Source organism: Bactrocera latifrons, unplaced genomic scaffold, assembly GCF_001853355.1.
Source record: "Bactrocera latifrons isolate USDA-ARS-PBARC rearing strain unplaced genomic scaffold, ASM185335v1 scaffold_141, whole genome shotgun sequence".
Lineage (NCBI taxonomy): Eukaryota > Metazoa > Arthropoda > Insecta > Diptera > Tephritidae > Bactrocera > Bactrocera latifrons.
In genome coordinates, this window is record NW_017534864.1 from 89255 (window position 1) to 111254 (window position 22000).

Below are 22000 nucleotides of genomic sequence, written 5' to 3' on the forward strand. Positions count from 1 at the left end.
AGTCGCCGAAGGCACTGCCTTCTCAGTCCTGCTTCCGCATGGCTGCTCCGACACCTCGTCCACCTGCATACCTAGTACCTCCGGGCCTGCTCCAGGCACTGTCGGTTTGTCCGCATCCTTGTTCKGGAGAGTTGCTGGCGTTGCTGCTCCCTTGCTCCCGGTGGCTGCAGGCCTGTTGGGCCGTATGACCCCCGTGCTGAACCTGTAGTACAGGCGGAAGCTCGCTGCCCGGACGTACCTGTACGACTCTTCGTCGATGAACAGGTTGAGTCTCCATACTCTCATACCTCCGATATCCTCCATTTTGCTGCTCACGACGCGCCAGGACGAGATGCTGAGTTCCCGGYTCTGGTTTTTCACCAGCCCCAAGGCGAACTCATAGGGCTTGTCCCCGCACCGAGGGAGGAACATTGTCATGCTGTGCATCATTGGCAAATCTTCCGCCGTCTTCGCGCAAAGGACAGGACCCTTCTAGCCTCCGAGCTTTGGAGCGTACTCCTTTAGCCAGTCAGCGGACGCCTCATCCACGCAGTCTACCTGCAGCATTCCTCCTCTGAACTCCACTCCCAGGAAGGACGCCGCATAGTCCTCCCCTCTGAACACCTCCTCCATGAGGAGATCCTGGAGCACCGTGAGCTCCTCCGGTGTAAGCGACTCCACCGGGTAGCTGAGAGGCAGTACAGCCATGCGAATGCCTTTTAGAGCGTCCGCACTTCATAGGGAACCGCTCATCCCTTTCCTGCGTGGATCATCGCATCCACCGGGTTGACCGGCTTCTGGGAGAGATCCCGATGAGACTCACCTGAGTCCGACCCGCTACACCTTTCGGCGGGGGTCTTGGTGGCACTTGTTGCTGCTGCGGCTGCACCCGRCGTTCMCCCCAGGCGAGCGCCGCTGCAAGAGGGCACATCGTCATCCTCCCTAGCGTGCTCCTCAAACAGCGCCCGTTYTYCTGKCGAGAGAGCGTCGAGGAAACWAAATTTCCGTCTAGCTCCCTGACCCCCTTTGGCTGCCGCTGCACCGATGTCCCTTTCGTTGTCCAAGTCCGTTTTCCGAAGTTGTCGCCTAGTGTCTAAATCCGAGCATCCATAAATCCATACATCCATAAATAACACAAATATACTACGTTGTTTTTTCCACTATTATTAGAATTGTTGTCTATATTTAAGTTTTGCCTAAGCTAGGATCTAGGATCTAGACCGCCAATATAATAGCGCAGATATTAAACACAATCGGCGTATAACTTATCGTTCTATTATTGGTTAAACAAGCTTTCTTATTATGGCTAATATTATTTTTGTCACCCTGTGTTATCTGCATGCCGTGACATTCGATTTMATTTTTTCATCAATTATTTTACATTTTAATCATTGTACATCGCGCGCTAAGTTGTGCATTTTAACTTTGTTTATATTGTGGWAATGTTTGAAGTGGAACTGATATCAGCAGATCACAAAGATGTCATCCACGATGTCGCATTTGATTATTACGGTCGACGAATGGCAACTTGCTCTAGTGACCAAACCGTAAAGGTTTGTACTCCGAAGACTTACATACATATGCCGGCTATACTTGCTAAGACTTGGGTTTTTTTGTTTTTTTTTTYTTACCAAAGGTTTGGGATGAAGACGAAAAAGGCAATTGGATTGAATCCAGTAATTGGAAAGCACATTCCGGTTCTATCTGGCGAATCTCCTGGGCTCATCCAGAATTTGGGCAAGTTCTAGTTACATGCTCATTTGATCGAACGGCGTCTGTGTGGGAAGAAATAGTTGGAGAAAAAGTTGCGTCTTTATCGACTCCTTCACGTCGTTGGGTACGTCGAATGACACTGGATGATTCACGTACAAGCGTTTCTGATGTTAAATTTGCTCCTAAATACTTGGGACTAATGTTGGCCACAACATCGGCTGATGGTATAATTAGGATTTATGAAGCACCAGACATAATGAACCTCACCCAGTGGCCTGTTTTGCATGAAATTGCTAATAAATTACCRTTGAGTTGCATATCATGGAATACTTCAACATACATGTTATCTTCACAACTTTTAGCGGTGAGTTATAAAACTTCATTATTATTTAAGCAGTCATAATGTGTACATACATATATACTTATGTGTGTATATGAATACTTGAAATATATCAAACCATTTGTAGGCGGGAAGTGACGAGACAGCTACACATACCGGAAAAGTTTTTATTTTTGCATATAGTGAAACTCGCAAATGGGTTAAAATTGATGCCATTAATGAAATTACACAACCAGTTACTGATTTAGCCTTTGCACCTAATCCTGGTAGGACATTTCATATGCTAGCGGTAGCAAGTAAAGACTTATATATTGTCAATATCCGRGGAGTGACGTAAGTATTTAGATCATTAGTCAAAATGTTGTCATTATGTTAACTAAAACTTTTTATTTAGAGATGCATCCGCAAACACCAAACTTGATATACAAGCAACCAAATTTAGTGATCATAACTGTCCTGTTTGGAGAGTTTGTTGGAATATGTTAGCTACAATGTTAATTTCAACTGGTGATGATGGATGTGTGCGAATTTGGAGAAGTATTTTTATACATATATGGAGTGATACYATAAATATAAAATTTTTTTATATTTGTGTAGAAAACTATACCAAGGATTGGAAATGTGCCGCCGTAATAAAAGCGGAAGGAAGCTATCCGTCCTACGAACCAAGCTTAAATTCCCCGGTAATGACTGTATCTGCTACTGCAACTGCCAAATACTATAAAAAAGGTTCAATAAGTAATCCAAATCAAGTGCCATGGCATTAGTTTGAATGAATTTTAGATTTGCTTAATGTTGATCTAGAAAGTACGTCTAAGAAATTATTTAAACTTAAGATATTGATTTGTTAACTGAAATAAAGAGAGATTGTTTTATATCTAACTTTGTGCGAATTRTTTYTAAATAATTACACATGAACTTAATACTTGAAGAATGTATCATACAGCAAGTTAAACTCCTACTTATGCAGAATGGATCCCGACATACCAAATATATGTCCAGCATGACACGAGTCCCCGCAAGACTCCAACCATTTCTTTGCATGCCCAACTAACCCAACTCATCTAACACCCCTCTCCCTAAGGTCCTACGCCGTCGTCGAAAAGCATTTTGTAAGCGTTCAAATGTGAGTAAAACACTGCTGTAACCTTTTCAAAAGACATCAAAGCAAGAGGTTTTTATATAGTCATCGAAAAGCACCCAACTATATACATAAGCGTATACAATTGCAAAATATGTATTTTAAGTTATGTAACTACACGATTTCTACATGTTTAAAAAACACGTATTTTTAATGAAATTTGTAAACGTTTTAAACATTTACTTTGTTTTGGATATGTTTTTTTTATTAATACATTTAAAAAATAATTTTTAATATTAATTTTGATTTTAATATAATAATATTAAATTAAAATGCAAAATTAGGAACTTCAATGTTATTTTATTTAAAAAACAATTAGTACTATTTTAGTCAACTTTTTTTGTTGCTTTAATTTTAATACGATTTTTTGCGTACTGGAAATATGAGTTAGATACAAACATAAAGTCCTCTTCCTTGCCTCCATTTTCAGCAAAAGTTTCTGGAATAGAATTTAAATATGAATATAAAAATTTAAGTAGAAACCTATTAAGCGTATTTCACTAACGACGTATGGCAGTAACGAAGGCCCTAATGCGCTTCTTATCTGCAGTTCCTCGCCAGGAAAAGCTCTCAGCAACGTTGTCAGTAATGATCATCCGCCACGCTTTCGTAACAAATTTTCGGTATACAGTCACGGGAAATTTTAAAATTTAATTCTTATCTCTCTCGTGTCCAAAAATAAAATATTCGTTTGGTGACAAGGAATCTAARTTATTTTGTGCTTCAGGCACAACCTCCGGTTCCACAAATTCATTATGGGTACTTCCAGAACTTGCAGCGGCACCGTTCCATAGATACTCAAAAATTTTGCAGCTGCTGCGCACTTTTCTTCTTCTTTGCTGCAGACATTAATTAAGTAGATAACTACCTTTTTTAATAGCAAATGATTATTAAAGGTATCAAACGCACTTAATTTAACAATTTTAAGAACAATTTAACACAACTTATCAGCACAATTTCTAACGCAGAGAATGACACGTCGCAAAACTCTTATTTATGCAAGCGTGCTCTAAATACTCCGATGGATACATGTACATACATACATATATAACGAGTAACATCGAATCGCAATGTAAACATAACTTTATTTCAATTTTGTTTAAATTTTGAGCTAAAGTGAGAAGGCGAAACTACCCCTCCGCAGGGTTGTGCGCTGGGTTTAGGACCTGCCACGTAAAAAATGTACCCAATGAAATGAAACAACAAGCGTCAGACGAGTGACTATCCTTTTTATGACGACTATGGCAAACGAATTAAGGACTATGATTTGAGGGCATGCACCTGGAATGTCCGGTCCCTTAATTGGGAAGGTGTCGCTGCCCAGCTGGTTGATGTCCTCGTGAAAATAATGGCTGACATCACCGCCGTCCAAGMAATGCGATGGACGGGACAAGGACTGAAACGAGTAGGTCCTTGTGGCACATACTACAGTGGCTATATAAAAGAGCTCAAATTCTAGGATTCGTGGTGGAAGAGAGATTCCGTCGCTGAGTACTATCATTCACTCCGGTGAATAAACGTTTAGCCTCAATCCGCATCAAAGCGAAGTTCTTCAACATATCGCTGATTTGCGCCCACGCCCCGGCGGAAGAGAAGGACGATGTGACCAAAGATGCTTTCTATGAGCGGTTGGAGCGCATTTATAAGAGTTGTCTCCGCCACGATGTCAAAATCGTGCTTGGCGACTTTAAGGCCATGGTGGGAAAAGAAAGTATCTTTGGCAATACGGTCGGTAAATTCAGCCTCCACGATGAAACATTCCCAAATGGGTTGAGGCTGATCGACTTCGCCGGCACTCGAAATATGGTTATTTGTAGTACTAGATTCCAGCATAAAAAGATTCATCAAGCTACCTGGCTGTCTTCGGATCGAAAAACCACCAACCAGATCGACCATGTTGTGATAGACTGAAGACACATCTCCAGTGTTTTAGATGTGCGCGCGCTCCGAGTCGAGAAGYTACAATAACAACAGACAGCCGAACGATTTTCTACTCTGCTTGCACTTCTGCTCTCTGAGAGCACTCGACAACAACTCGGTATAATGGAACTGTGGGACGGCATTTCAGGCTCCYTACTACAGCTACRACCGAAACCATTGGTTTTCGGAAAATGCAAAAGAAGAGCTGGTTCGCCGAGGAGTGCCATGTTGCAGCGGAGAGAAAACAGGCTGCCTACCTCGCAACGTTACGATCAACCACAACACGTGCGGGATGGGATAAATACCGAGACTTGAAGAGGGAAGCGAGACGCGTTTGCAGACAGAAAAAGAGAGAGGCGAAATGCGTGAGTATGAAGAGCTTGACAAGCTGGCCGACAGGGGTAATGCTTGAAAATTGCACGAAAAAATGCGGCGGCTAGCAGAATGTTTCAAGACCGGAGCAGAGAATTCTTCAATTATGAAGGGAACATTTCTTCAGCCTGCGACCACAAAGAAGTTCGAATAGCAATTACSCGTCTGAAGAACACGAAAGCAGCGGGGGCCGATAGATTGCCGGCCGAGCTATTCAAACACGGCGGCGAAGAACTGATAAGGRGCTTGCATCAGCTTCTTTGTAAAATATGGTCAGACGAAGCATGCCAAACGATTGGAATTTAAGTGTTCTCTGCCCAATCCACAAAAAGGGAGACTCCAAAATCTGTGCCAACCACCGTGGGATAACACACGTATAAGGTTCTATCGAGCGTATTGTGTGAAAAATTAAGGCCCACCGTAACAAACTGATTGGATGTTATCAGTGTGGCTTTAGACCTGGCAAATCAACAACCGACCAGATATTCACCATGCGCCAAATCTTGGAAAAGACCCGTGAAAAGAGAATCGACACACACCTCCTCTTCGTCGATTTCAAAGCCGCTTTCGACAGCACGAAAATGAGCTGTCTTTACGTCAGGATCAGGAAGGAACTTTCTGGACCTATCTTGGAACCAGCGTAAACACCACCAACGATGTCAGCCTGGAAATGTARCGCAGGATAACTCTTGCCAACAGGTGCTACTTCGAACTAAGTAGGCARTTGAGAAGTCCTTTCTTGACGAACAAAAACAAAACTCTATAAGTCACTCATAATTCCTGAAGCAGAGGAAGACCTCCATTCTGTGGGAGGRCCAGRTGGAGAAGGACCTGTCTTCGCTTGGAATATCCAATTGGCGCCACGTACCGAAAAGAAGAAACGACTGTCGCAGTGTTGTTAACTCGGATTCAATCGCGTAAGCGGTGTTTACGCCAATAAAGAACAAGAAGAATTTTATTTTTATTTTCACGCGAAAGAAAAATTCGTATTGTGGACAATTTTCAGATGGATTGGCCTCACTTTGAGTACCAACTTGAAAATCTATGGCTACCGCATGCTATTAGAAGAATCATGTAACTTCATTAAAAATACATGCACTTTCTCATTGTTTTTTTTAACCCTTTCCGTTATCATAAAAAAGTTTTTAAAATAAAGTAAACGGTTATCAAAGTATGCTAACATTTTATTAATAGTTGTTCCCTAACTAACAATTATGTGAACTTTTATGGATTTTCTTAAATCTAAACAGAAATAAAAAATTTTGAGCGAAATCTGCCTACATACTCCGCCTGCTGGTAAATCCGTAATAGGCTTTTTGACATGAAGAAATAAAATTTAATAATTCAACTATTCTTGAACATTCTAAAATTTAACGGTCTCGATCACAAACCTCTCTTCTTCTCTTCAGTAATACTGTTAWTAGTCGGCAGCTTCATGACATTAGTTCTACCTGTGATGATTTCGAAGAATGTAGTGCAGTCCATGATATGTCTGTCCGTGTAAGCGATAATTTGTGAAGAAATTGGGATACCTGCTCACCTCTGATGATAGAGATCTCCGAATTTTTCAACTGACGATTTTTAATTTATTTATATTCTTGAAATCATGTCTCTCCACTGTTCGGATTTGGTTGATTGGTTCATAATGGTTGTTACATATTCCTTTTGGTAACATTGACATTTTTCCTTAAAATTACATTTTTAAGCTTAGGTCTAACTACAAAGTATTAATTTTATACGCTGCTTTTTATTTAACCATTCATAAATATAAAAGATTCCTCACAATAACTTTGATCAGTCAATTCGAATGGCAGCTAYATGCTGCAGTGACATTCCGTTGTCTTGGACAATAAATACCATCGGAATCAAACGTTTGTGTGGCAGCTATAGTTGTCTGATATCGGCTGTTTCGACAAATGAGCAGCCTCTTGGTGAGAAAAGGATGGTACAGATCGATGTTACAAAAACTGAGGGACTAGTTCATGTATATGTATATAAACACGGACGGATTGACAAACGGACATGGCTAAAACTAAAACTTAGCTTGTCACGCTGATCATTTACCATATAAATTTGTAAGTGTCTGTTCAATTCTTAATATGTCATGATTTTTTCATTCTATTCAGTATTGTTTACAATTTCATCATTGGAAGAAGCGTTTACAAATTATTCAATTTTATTATCAAAATAATCTTTCTCAAAATTTTGCTGACTGAAGACCGTAATTTGTGGATTCCAAGGCGGTATCAAAATTTGGGAAATGTCGTAAATTTGCTAATTTTGCCTTGGAACAATTTGAAAACGATACGGATTTTTTAAAGAAAATCMTTTTCGCCGATGAGGCTTACTTTCATGTGAGTTGTGCGGTAAATAAACAAAACTGTCGATTCTGGTGCAAAGAGAATCCACAAATTATWTATGAACAACCATTGCATTTACCTAAATTAACAGTTTGGTGTGGTTTTTGGTCTGGTGGAATCATCGGTCAGTATTTCTTTCGAAAAGTAGCTGGTGATACCGTTACTGTCAATGTAGAACCATATACTTGTAAATCTTTTATAACCAACTTTTTATTGCCGCAATTGGAAGAAGTTGAACATGACAACATTTGCTTTCAACAAGAYGGGGGCTACGAGCCACACAGYATGTGCAACAACCAAATCATTGAGAGAAAAGTTTGGAGACTCAGTAATATCAAGAAATTGTGACATTGATGGTCTCCAATTGTGATTTAACACCATTAGCACCGTTAGACTGGTTCTTATTGATCATTGGTTCTTAGCAATAAACCAGACTCTCTTCAAGCTTTAGAAGTTAATATGGAACGTGTTATTCATGACATATAACTTGATTTAAAGGAAAAGTACTCAAAAAGTGGATTCATCGAATTCGTTTCTGCTAAAGAAGTCGTGTAGGGCATTGCAATGTACTATAGTTATATTCAGAACATAATAGTGTGTGTTTTTTTTGGAAAAGAAGTCGTATCACGCTTTTTAGAAAACCCTATACTTTATAGAGTGTATGACGTTTTCTTTTAAGTGTTACAAGCATCATGGCAAACATAATGGATATAATAAGGAACGGTGGGCTACGTTTAAGTGTAACTGAACATTTTAGACTCTCGCAATTTGTAAGGGTCAAATACCTTCAGGTATTAAAATCAGTTTATATTGAACAAGTAAAAATATTGTGAAATATTTTCAAGTTTTGACAAAACTTTACATTCAAATACAGCAAAAGAGAATATTGTCACCTAAAATGTAAAATGACGTAACAAMATTTTCAGAAATTTACAGGGGAAAGAATGTAACACGTAATAAAATTGAACATGAGTGAAACAAAAATTAAATATTGGTTAAAACTGGGTTATGACTGATAGCAGAACCTTAAAATGTTAGACATATGTACTTACATATATGTATGAATATAATTTGAAGTAGTGGATCATAATCAATGAAACACTCAATTTCGAATTTGCCGATCATACATTATTTTGCACTTTAGGTAACGATATACTATTGTCTAAATGAGAAAAACACCAAACAGAGGGAATTTAAAATTCGTATATTTGATATTCATATAGTATGTAGGCTAGTATTGCCCCTTTTTGCCCATTTTAGCCCCACCACATACTATTACYAGAAAAATATGATGTTTGTTTGTATCGGATGCTAGACAATCTGTATATATACATACATATGTATACMWATTTCTTATATATTTATATAAGTGGTGGTATTGTCACGAGTATTCTCAGTTTTTGACAAAAAAAAAGACAATAATTACAGCAAATACTGTCACTGAAATTCAATAACACTTGTCTATCGTGCCAGTTTGGTTTTGAAAAATAAGGTTGAATAGAAGTATTAAGTTATCAAACACCTCGCCTTTTGTTCGAAACATATTTCCATCCAGCATYCAGGATAAAATCTCCTCTCATGGTGGAACACTGCTCCCTTCCTGTTGGCCAATTCTAGACGCTTGTCGTCGCCTGGTTCGCCTGCTTCAAGCGGTCCAGTTGTTCGCAGTAGATGGTAAAATTAAGCATCTTGACCACTGTTTGGCACGATTCACCGGCCTTCGACCACGACCGCGTGATATTGTCGTTTGTGATCCATTTTTCGACGCCAGTCACCATTAGCTTCCGTATCAGCAGCATATCGCAACCGTTGATTCGGTCCAGAAGGTTTTTTTGCGTCAAATCATTCGGCTYATTAAGCTTTTTTGTGTATCCAGCCTTCTGCATTTGGTTTAAAATGGTTTGGTGACTAACTCCCATAGGCGATGTCACGAGATGMCACATGCCGGTCTAACTCGATGTTTTCCATGAGTTGATCGGTATTCGTCACAGGTTTCCGCCGGCTGGTTTATCCATGGTGTCGTTTTTACCCACTCTGAATCGTCGAAACCCTTCGTCCGCAGTTCGAAGTGATATGAGTACCATCCCCCAAAATACCATTAACCTCACGAAACGTTTCTCTAGCGGATATGAATTTAACAAAGGAACACTTTAAAATAGCGTAATATAGTGAACTCCATGTTACACGTCTATTACAGTTGAACGCAATATCCAAACTAATCATGCATAGCTTCGTTTTGTAGGTTCTGTAAAGACCTTTCAAAAATGTATAGTATTGCTAGATACAAGGTCTGTAGCGCTTTATACRTAGCAGCGAAATTCCAAAGATATTTGACAACCTAATATATTGGGAGACAAATGTTGAGAATAWGTGTTATATTTCAATATAAAGCCTTTTATAAGTTTTTTTTTTTCCAGTCGACATTTTTTTTTGTAAAGATCAGCAATAATCTTATGTAAATGAACGATCCTACCAGCATTGCCACCATTCTCGCTCTCTTTTTTCTCACTATAATAATGTAAATTAGCCCAACATTTATCCAGATGAAGCGAGTATTTGCTCTTAGAATCTTAAAATTTGCCACCATTCTCTTTATATTTTGGAGTTTTTCAACTAGGACAATTTGGACTATCAAAAAGAAACTTTTCCAAGTTTTACTTTTCGGAACATGACTCGTCGTATTTGAGGACTATTAGTCCACCATTCAACTTTTCCACACCAAGTATTTGAACACAATCATGATTACAACAAGATTCTACCTCGTCCACCATTGTAAAAATTTGAAAAATCATTCCTAACGCGATCACGTATTAAATTACTAAATTAATTTTGAGAATATATTTTACCTTTACTAACAGAATATTCCGATTACTGTGGATTTGGCGACTTCATTTTATCTGATAAATCCATTCAAATTATTTTTGAAACGAAATAGAGATTTTCAGTTAGTAAAAGAGAACATTTTGTATACTGTAAGCGTAGCTATCTTCACCTTTGATGTTTATTTAAACTTTAAAACTTTCCGCATAATTTGTCACGTATTTTCGGTAAGGAGCCTGAAAGTGCTGATGTTCACATGAACGGTATCTTGGGCTTAGTCGGCTATTTTGCGGAAAAGATTACAGGTGTACTATATTGAAGGCACCATTTCTGCAAAGCTTAATATATAATATATGTATATATTACTAATACTGTTAAAATATTTTGATGAAATACATGAATGGAATAACTCCTTGGGACGTTGATCCGGCCAGTGTTTATTTGCATCGATTCCCTTAATCATCCGAGTGTTAAAACGTATAACATGTGGACCACCTGTGCATATATTATATTGTGTCTGCCATTTGAAAAATGAAATATGAAAAATTATCGACTGCACTACATGCATACATACTTGTATTTACGTATTTGGTTTGGTYTCAATATCAACATTTTATTCGCAATTTTTAATAGATCAGTACATGCAAATGTTCACATATGACAATAAATTGTACTTCGAATAAAAATGACAATAACATAAAATACATTCCAAAAACATTATTCACTTAATTGCACTTAACCGCATTAAAATGATGAMAGCAAAAACCTCAAATCGTTTTGATCGACGTTCGGAGCTCTGCTGAGGAACCTGTTGCTGTCGAAATCATACAGCAATTATCGCTTAGCAGTGAATTTGCGGCCCATGGAACCACCCCGAAATAGCAACTGGGAAACATAACTACAATAACAAATCATAATATACCATACCTAAAAGCATACATGCATGTGTGTGAATGTTTGTATGAAATTAAATAGAAAGTAGATAGATTTCTAAGAGCACGTGAGTTGGGGTTGGTTTTCGAAAGCCTGTCGTGGGACGTGGGTTTTTGAGTGGGAACTTTGAGTAAAGTTGCGATAGAGGCGATTGATTCAACAGGGGTGTGTGACTATTGATCTGAATGCAGCGTGGGAAGTCGAGTCGAAAAGGTCTCTCACATTTAACACGAGCTACTCGCACTTTACTACTATCAATGCAGTGACTTATTGTTCGCAGATATTCACACTTGTGGATATTTATAATTGAAAGTGCTCGAACTGAAAAAAGTGAATAAATGATACGGCTACAATATAAATAATATAGTCAGGAGATAAATAACCATGAGTACAAAACGAATAGAAAACATCACATTTACCGGAATTTTGTGACGTTGAGAAGTTTTCAAATCAATTAAATGAAAACTTCAAAACTTAATTAAGCTGATTATTAACAGTGTACTTGGTACTTGAGCTGAATGAAAGTAAATATGTGTTACTTGAAAACAATATTTTGTTATTTTTGCAATTATATGCAGTTATGCAGCGAGAAGAAACTCTTCATTCTAATTTGTATCTGCGCATGAGGAGATTGCGTTAAACTGGAATGTGCAATAAGGTGTGCTCAATGATCTGTGAAGGCGACATTTACCTACCTAATAAGCAACAAACATGTTCCTATATACTCAATCAACTATTTGCATACGTTTGTATGTTCATGAACCTTTGTGAATACAAGTTCGGTTAAAAGTATTCGGAGCAGTTATCACAAACCCTTCGCATCCACAATATGATTACCTGCAGTCATACAACTATGCACATAATTAGTGACCATTCCTTAAGCAAGGATTATGCAAAACTTTCAAGTTCTAGTSCACTAACTATAGCGTATTAGTAAAACAAACACGTGCCTTTTTTTGTAAATATTAATACCTCCATTTAAATACTCATACCATATTTTGGCTGTGACTTCGGCTGCGGCCTTAGCTACTACCGTAGTGGATATGCAAATTGAGTTGACCAGTGGTCAATAGCTATTGAAACAGAAAAATATGCAAATCTACTTTGAAACCTACATATTGCTTAGAAACAGCAGTATTGTGGAAAACTTCATGAGCGAAATTTCCATTTCAGTGAAGAATAATGGTTATTTTTGTGCATGGTCAGAAGGGTTGTCATTTACAATGTTACGTTTTAACTACTACTTCCACTCCTCAATAGCGAAAACTTTTGTGAGAAAGGTAAATTGAATATTAGTCTATCTGTTTTAACACAGCTTTCATACATACATACTATACATATSTGTATTAATTACAATTATAATTAATACTAATTTTAACTAACACCACGAGAAGCGCATAAAGGTCATGCAAAAACCATTTTCTCATATGCAAGATAGGAAAATGGAAAAATCTTTATGAAATGGAGTGCATGGTATTACGGAAAATTGGCGAAAACTTTCRGTGGGTGGTATTCTTTATGCGTTCTGTGTTGCCAAATCATTGCCACTTAATAAATGTGTTTAACAGATCTGAAATGATGCCGATGATCATTAATTGGACAACCATGTAATTCCGGAAGATACTAAACTGAATTTAAATAGCGTCAATGCTGACGAATTTATTATTACATATATTTTCAATATTTTTGTGAGTCATTTGTTAAAGAAGAAAATATCGAAGCTTGGTATTCTAGATCTGGTTACCAAGGAGCTAACGTTTCTAGTTACATTCAAGGGTGTTGTGGAATCCAAGACAGAATTGCTTAGCTGTTAGAATTGCAAACCAATTCTGATTTTTAATGGTGTCATAGAATCTGATTGGATTTTTGTCTTTTCGAACATACGCAAATCAATATTCGAATCAGCTGTTTACTAATATGACAAAACTTGCAAATGAACACCTATTAAAGTTTTTAGTGAGTTCCGAATTAAAGAAAGATTTTAAGAGATACAATTTATTGAATTAATAAAGTCGCATTTGTTTCGATTTTTCATTTTTTTTTTCTTAATTGACAGGCAGGATAGAAAAAAACTGAACGTCATATGGAATTGGGGCAAAGTTTATTATCTTTGGCATTCAATTATTTTCTATTTAAGCAAAAAGAAATCTAAAAAAATTTAATTTGACCATATATGTATTTAAGTAAAATTTTTTCAGAATAAAATCAGAAATATTTTCGAAATATTGCACAGAGTAGTGCAATATTTAAACGGAAACAAAGAAGGAAATGCGTACAATTTCAAACTAATTCTTCGTCAAAACTAATAGAATTGCCAAATATTGGGAGTGGTATAATAGAACTGCACCCAAATATGCAGTGCAATGGTTCATGAAAGATAAAAATYAGTTTTTTTTTTCAAAATTTAAATTTTTTTTTGTAATTTTACACTTTTTTCATAGTTTGATTTGAACATAAGTTATTAAATAATATGAATCTCTTTGAATTTTTTGTTTCCTATGAAATCTCGACCTGCATCCTGCCCGCTCTKKCATATGCACATGCGAGAAGCATCTGACAATTGCTTCCCAAAGGCAAAATGTAAAAGATTTCGTATCAAAAAAATGTGCGGATGATGTTTAAATATAACTATAAACCCTACAAATTTMGCTTTAATCGATTATTTATTTCCCTCCCAAAAAAACCTCAACAAAGTCGATCTTTTAAGCCTCTAAAGCAGGATCTCCCCTTAAACACCGTTTTTTTTCCAAAACTCAATAATGAAGACATTTCTTCTTTTATTCTTATGTTTTCTCCTATGGAAATAAAAGTAAATTAATTCGTAACAATAAAATAACTTGATTTCTTAACTTACATTTSAAATCTGTGTGCGACTATCTTCTTGATTTGTTTCTGACAGCAAAACTGATAAAATTGGTTTCCGTCAAAASCAATAATATCTGAATTCCTGACACCTACTGCTTTTTTTGATCGGTTTCAATTCTGMTTCCGACAACTATYAGATTCCACAACACCCCTGATTATTTGGGGAAAAAACTTAGCAAATCAGTTGAATGGGGTATGGTAGAAGAATACGGAACAACCTAGTGAAAAAATGTACACGTATGACCGCATGTAATAGTCAAGCATCGCATTTGTTTTTGTAATTTTGTAGAAAGAGCGCAGGTGAAATTGAAAACAAAACTTYGAACGCTGTTTGTTTACATATGTATCTTCAATGCACCGTTCCCGAATTTACAAAAACAATTATAAAGCAAGAACCGTTTGTTAATCTCTTGCAACATGTTGCTACGGAGTATAATAGTTTTGTTTACCTAACGGTTGTTTGTATCGCCTAAAAATAATCGAATTACATATAGGATTATATGTGTTCGTCTGTGCAAGTGATAACTTGAGTAATAATTTAAATATCTTAATAAAACTTGAAACGGATGATGCTACTTAGCAAAAAAGTGAGGGCGAGTTCGTAGATGRGTGTAATCTGTTTACTGCTATTCSTACAAAATGCCACTAAACAAAAGTAAATTTGCTCAGAACAAGTCACTTAAGCACTTTAACTGACAACACTTAAAACCACGCGCTCCCCACGTTTCGATTTTGCTAAAAACTACTAAAAGTGCGATAAATCAAAAATAAGTGGCATTAAATTTTACATTCCAGATGGTACTAGAACGTTTTATAGGAGCCGAGGTCAAAAATGGACGATGGGTGTGGCACTGCCCATATTTCGGTTAAAAACAATCTCAGGATCCAGTACGATCTATATCGACCGAACTTGGTATATAGTATTATCTTGACATTCCTATGTTCTAGTGCGAAAAAACTACTACGGACCACAACCACGTCTACTTCCCATATAATCAAAATTTAAGTTCCTCGGACATGCATTTCCCAGAATGCAATTTGAGCTTAAAGATGACCACCAAAAATTGTTAAAATCCGACTTAAATAATTCAAGTCCCCAGTTACTGAATATCTGGATCAAACTTTCAATTGCGAACATTTTATCGAAAATATCAGTCAATCTGTGAGATATGTTATTTAAATTCGAAACGAATACTTTCCTAATAGCATGCCTTTCTTTAGGAAATTCCAGTTCACTTTACGCCGCATATATCAGGCAAATATGTTGGTAATTTTAATAGAATTGAGAGAGTTTTTTTTAATAACGGTGCTTCTTTGTGCCTAAAATGGATAAAATCGGGTGAAAACTTGTTTAAGACCCCATATAACTTACAAACCTTGTCAAAATTGTTCTTTTAATAAAAATTCTTACTTATTTTATTCGCGAACGCAACAATAAGCCTTACCGACAAATGGTTTTGGATTATACATAGGCCACGGTATTCAAAGGAGAGCTGCCGAAAAAAAAAATACATTTTTTGGTGTTATGATTGGTAGGTATTATCAAGTTCATTGCARCTCGTTGGGCTTCTATAAATTATTTTTTTTTTATCGATTGATCAATTGATTAAATTTTGTAAATTGTTTGAAAATTCTAGTCTAGTAATAAACTTATTTTAATTAACAAACAACATTAATTTCAAACTTTTCTGATCTTTCTTATTATCAGATGCAATGATTTTAGTCCGTGGAAGAAGCGCTACTTTAAAAACTGCAGCTACAATAAAATTAAAATAGAGTCGGAAAACAAAGTTTTAGAATAATCTGAGTTATGGTATGGTCAGCAAGAAAAAATTAAAAATAAAGTAAAAATTTAATTTAACAGTCGTAAGTGTTATTATTTCATTATTATAATTAGCGATTTCTCGGACATAAGTAGCTTTAGCATGGATATTCTTTTTACCAACCCTTACATAAGGTGTTATGTAAGTACTCTTTTTACCTACCCTTAGAATCATACTTTGCAATTGCTCTTTTTAGAGCCTAATATAAGGTACTATTTAACTTATAATAAAGATATATTTACCAAATATTCTTACGTTTAGTGTATATCAAAGCTTAAATTTATTTTCCGGGAAACCCCTTAAAGTGAATATTTGTACCCGTTGGATCACTGTATTCATACATATGTATATGTAAGAAGATTTCACACACATATAGAATAGTTAGAAAATGTTAACATTAATATTTTCCTTATTTCATAATTTCTACAAATAAATTAGGTAAGTTGGACTTAAATTTTTGTTATCTTTCGTGACTAGGTTATGAATATCATTAATCCGCTTTTTTCAACAACAGTTAGCCGAAGTTATTGTTATACATTTSCATATGGCCGTTAATAGGCCATTTCGGCACCCCATGGTCGATATGGCTTGGAACCGTTCGCAGCCACGTAATTTGAATTGTACTCCTGTGCAGCTGCAACCGGATAATGTGTGGAGCCAGGGTAGTTCAGACCAGTTGCGGCAATGGCCGCTGTGGGATTGCGATGATCAATGTGAGCCTGGGCGTTGGATAAGTCCGCATAAGTGACGCCTTGTTGATCGGTGTGCGTGTGTTCTTGCGTGTAGTGTTGAGGCTGCGGCTGCGCTTGCGRTGGTGGCGGCTGTTGTGGTTGTTGCTGAAGATGTGATTCGTGCGACACAGGTGTTTGCTGCAACTGTGACGACGCTGCTTGTGTTTGATGCGTTGCGAGCGATTGCTGCTGTTGTTGATTTGGCTGATTGGTTGCGTGACTTATTATRGGCATCGTCTCACTTGGCACTGTTCCATTGGCCGAAGAAGCTCGGTTAACCTGTCCTGACGCCGCTTGCTGCTGCAGCTGTTGTTGTTGTGTGCTGTGTTGTTGAAGGTGGTGCGGATGCGGCTGAAGGTGTGTAGTGCTGCTTGGCGAGGTACTCAGTGTGGGATAGGCATGTATTGGTGTGGGCATATACGTGGGRTTGAGGCTGGGGTGAGCAGTAGGTGTGCCTGGGTAAGGTTGGTAAGGTGCTGCGCTACAATTTGTCTGATAGCCACTGGATGCGGACGCCGAAGTCCATCCGCCGGGACTGGCACAACTCTTGGCCGACAATTCACGCTGTTGCGCGAAATACTGCAAATGCGACATGAGGCGTAGGCGGAGTGGATCCTGAATATCCATACCTTCTATGGTCACTAAGTAGCGCGCCACTTCGGCAGCACACTCTCGAAAGCCGATAATATGGTAATCCATGGCGAAGCGTTGAGGATCATAGCTAAACGATTCAATACCTGCAAACATAAATAAATACAGTTATAAATAAGTCATTAAAGTCACTCATGTATGCAAACAATTGCGCTGGCTTTGTGAATCAATAAGCTCATGACACATATACTCGTACATACTTAGATACACACATTGTTCACATGTTAAATACTAAATAAAAACTATCATTATTTTTATTCCCACAACAGAGCATATTTCATAGCCTTAGTGTAACCCCTTTGCCCTGTGAGAGGGTGAGTTTATTCTAGCGTGGTGTCTTGGTAATGTCTGTACGCATGCTCATAGTTGATGGAACATACAGAATTATTTGCATTACGGGTGAATTAATAGCGCGACAAAGGCACTTGCTAAGTTGCATATAATTCCCTTTGCTGTTGGCAATTGACTGCTGATCCTACTAATGGCACCAAGGTGGTGGTGGTTTATGGGATAGTTGGGCTGGCGGATTAAAATGATAAATTGAAAGCGTGGGAAATCCGTTTTTGGTGGAAAAACTCGTAAAACCGAATTCACGCATACGGTTTAGGTATATAATTGACCTAACGGAGTTTATGAGTGCCCGAAAATGCTTTCTCATGTAGGCAGTAGGTAAATATAACAGTTTTTTAACTAAAAGTTTAAAAAAGTTTATCAAGAAACTTTTAATAAATGAAATGATAAACAAATTATTATGGTCTGTATTATAAAGATTTTCTTTGATTTAGTGAAATTAAACGCCCGGCGGTTCCTTCATGCACCTGATGGTTCCTCAAGGGACCGTTTTAGTTTTATTTCATAAAATTTAAATTTAAATTTGTAAACTTTTTATCAACACTTACATCAAACTAAATTGTAATAACGCTGAAGATTCCAAATTTTCAGCACCAAGTTATTATTATCACTTTTGCAATAGGTACTTGAAAATATAAAATTTTCCTTGAAATTATTCTTTTCTTTACTCAAGTTAAAACGTAAATGACTGCAAAGCTCATGTGTGGAATACAATGCTCGCGACAGACTGCAAACGACATCTGTAAAATCAATCTGTCAAAATTAAAATACACACGTTCTTATGGACGGACCTATTTTGACAGCTGCACGATTACACKACGGCAGGCCGACAGTTGTCGTTCTCGCTAACTTCAATTTGATCCTATATTTGCCCACGACAGTGGGACGACAGTAGAGTTGACAGTAGAATGGAAGATAGAGAGATGAGGAAGAGTGGTGATGCCACTAATAAGTAAAATGTAAAATTATTCACAGCTCTAACAAACTTGACGTTATACAAATAAAAGCATAAAATAGCTCTGTTACATCATTTGTAATAACAATTGATAATTTTAAACAAATAAATTTACCTATTTACTTATTTTTTTCATAAAAAATTTCACTTTGAACAAAATATTAAAATTTCRTTGAAGTGCAAGGTATTAGTATGGTCAAAACGAAATTGTGTACATGCAAAATGGACAACTGCGTTGTTTTGTGTACATGCCGGCCATTGTTATGTTGCTGCCCTCTCCCAAACGTTCATGTAGTAGGATTCACAACGCCGTTTTCAGTTCACTGTCGTGCTGCTGCGTTGTGTTCCRMGCATCACTCACAAGTGGCGACGAAAATATAACGGATATATCAAAGCAACATGTGAAGTCATGTAATAAATATTTAAAAATGCATGTTCATACATGACAAAGAAGTTGTAGTTCGTGGAGGAAATGCCAGACGTTTAAGGGTTAAGAACAAATTATTGTTCCTTTTTATATAAGCATTATTTCCTTTTTAGTTATCCTAAAGTGGGTGTATAGTTACATAAAAATTTCAAAGAAAATTGYTTTAAATTTTCAAGTAATTATTTTTTTTTAATTTTAGCGATATTTATTTGATTGCTACTGAAACTGCAGACAACCAAAAAAACATTAATTAGAACATATGTATGAGACAGCATCTCGAAAAAGTGGTAAAATTGTAATCTYGACTATAACMCCAATAAGGAAGAAGAAGATACATATGAGCTTATACTCGTAATTAAGCAAATCAGACTTCGCACTCCAAAAAACTGTTTATTTTGTTTGTATCACTTCTTATMCGTTTTGCAAAAGTTCTGGCATAGTCCCTGGGTCATTAATGTTTTTTTACTGCTGTGGTATTACTGAATAAATTTTCTATATTGTATTATTTAAAAATCATAAACGATAATAATTAATTGTGGATCACTTATTTCATTAAGATTAAATTTTTCGTTAGATCACTTATATTTTGGACGAATCGTTGGGTTGAAGATTTCCGTTAGCAAACGCTTGATTATTTTAACACGTATCAATTTTTATTCAATTTAGTCACAAATACATACACCTAGAGTCTTTTTACTTTCAATAGAAATTTGTTTAATTTGTTTTTGCACTTCACAAAACTTTTATTTTCTCATAAAACACCTTCAATTTCGAATGAAATCCTCGTCTTCAACAAGTTGTATTTTAACACATTTCTGCTTTTTTCACACATCCAGCATGCGCATGCGAATATACATACGACAATTGTGTACGAGTATGTACGATTGTATGTTCACTAAAGGAGCTTATATGCGTGCATTTCAATTAATTTACCTTTTGATTGCAGATTTTTCAAATGTTCCACGGTTAATTGTAAGATTTCAGCTTTCTCCAATTTAGCAGAACCTTGCTTTTCATAAGCCGTCGGCACGAGACGTTTCAACTCAGTGAGTGAAGAATTTATGCGATCCCGTCGCTTCTTCTCAATAACACCTCGTCTTTTCTTACGTGTCAATAACTGACAACTTCCAGTTTCACTGGGCGAAACTCTATATTTTCAGAAGAAGAAAGTGTTAGCTTCTTTTTATCAATTGAAGAGAGAGTTACTTACTGTTCTTTCGACGATTCCTCAGAGTAGAGTTCATCACAATCACTTTCGGACAATGCGCGTTTCAAGCTATGACTTTGCGGTGGTGGAGCCCAGTGACTGTGCGGCGTAGTCGCCACGGGAGCCGCTCCGTAACCCCAATGAACCGGCGTATTGTTATGAAGATTATGTTCCATTTTCGTAGTAAAAATTAACAATACACAATTATTTTGAATGAACAGGTTAGAGTTATAAATTTGTGGTCAACTTGATGCCTATATAAAAACCAACTATGTATTTATTTTTGCTAAATTATTACCAGAGCTAGAGCCACACGTGACTTATCGTGTGTACGAACGGCGTTCGACTGATTTTGCAGCGCATGACCAACGTGCGACCTGCATGTGCCGCCATATCCTGAACCCTTGTCCCGCTTAGCGAATCCTGCACAAAGCTCATTGTAACGCACCCAATAAAAATCTGGACTCAAACCACCCCCTGGTTATAGCCAAACATGTGCCAGTCGGCTTTGCTTACAAAGGTGGTGACAATAAGCCTAAAGTCCGACTATCTATACACAAATACACACATGCATACGCTTCAATAGTAAATCAACTTTCAACGGCATTGAGCACACGTCACAGCCCTCAGGGTCGGAGAAGGTCACACAAGGATGCCAAGCGCAAAGGGTTTGCGTTGAGAGCGTGTTGATCCTCACAAATGAGCAAACAATTTGAGAGCGCTGAGCATATGCTCTCTCAGTGTCAATTTGCTATTGGTGCATGGCTGCATRGGGTGGCATTAGGCCAACTAAGCGCGTAGCGAGTTACAAGGTGTTCTGATATTGTTTACTTTCATTGTTGTACTAATAAATAATTTATATCTGTATCTATAAATGTGTTTCGATTCAAGCAATAATTGACGCTGCGTGATTGACACAACGCAAGCCAGATATACACAAGCCTCTCCGTTATCGATGCTGCAGCCGTGGTAGCCACTTGACATTTCTACGAAAACAAAGACTAGGCTTGTGTTGCCTACGTGCTGCTGTGTTGTTCTGTTTATCTGTCTCCTGCTGCCGGCCACATGCAAACTCGTGGAGCACGCGACTTGAACTAACGCCGGTCGTGTGCGGCCCCAACAAGTGAATTGGCCTACATCTRTTGCCCACGTTTTCAAGGTCGTGTTTCCCTTTACAAAGGCTATGTGGATTTTCTGTCTCCAAACAGGTGTCTGTATATCCATTTTTATGGGTGCGATTAAGAGAATCCTCTCCTCTTAAAGAGCTTATGTCGAGCGACTAGGTCAACCAAAAAGGACATTTACATACAAATGTGTTTATTATTCTCAGTTCCCCTTTTATATACAAGACATACATACGTGCAGTGCACATTTTGAATCGCATGTAACAGAACGTTGTGACAACGGATTTT

At 37.4% G+C, this 22000-nt stretch overlaps 2 protein-coding genes and 1 long non-coding RNA gene across 3 annotated transcripts; 2 read left to right on the forward strand and 1 right to left on the reverse strand.

Annotated features, from left to right (window-relative positions):
- The first annotated feature begins 1318 nt into the window (after window positions 1-1318).
- LOC108965519 (nucleoporin SEH1-like) lies at window positions 1319-2914 on the forward strand. The gene is made up of 5 exons (XM_018927996.1): window positions 1319-1532; window positions 1616-2056; window positions 2160-2365; window positions 2427-2569; window positions 2630-2914. The coding sequence occupies exons 1-5, from the start codon at window positions 1422-1424 to the stop codon at window positions 2797-2799; spliced, it is 1071 nt and encodes a 356-aa protein (XP_018783541.1). The 5' UTR covers window positions 1319-1421; the 3' UTR covers window positions 2800-2914.
- Window positions 2915-7616: 4702 nt separating this feature from the next.
- On the forward strand, window positions 7617-16304 carry LOC108965516. The gene is made up of 4 exons (XR_001993111.1): window positions 7617-7819; window positions 15239-15605; window positions 15665-15975; window positions 16152-16304. It is a non-coding gene; the product is annotated as an uncharacterized LOC108965516 (long non-coding RNA).
- Window positions 16116-20976, reverse strand: LOC108965515 (hairy/enhancer-of-split related with YRPW motif protein). Its single transcript, XM_018927991.1, has 3 exons — window positions 20592-20976; window positions 20315-20529; window positions 16116-17734 (listed from the first exon to the last, which is right to left on the reverse strand). Exons 1-3 carry the CDS (start codon window positions 20762-20764, stop codon window positions 16818-16820), a joined length of 1305 nt encoding a protein of 434 aa, XP_018783536.1. The 5' UTR covers window positions 20765-20976; the 3' UTR covers window positions 16116-16817.
- Window positions 20977-22000: the final 1024 nt, after the last annotated feature.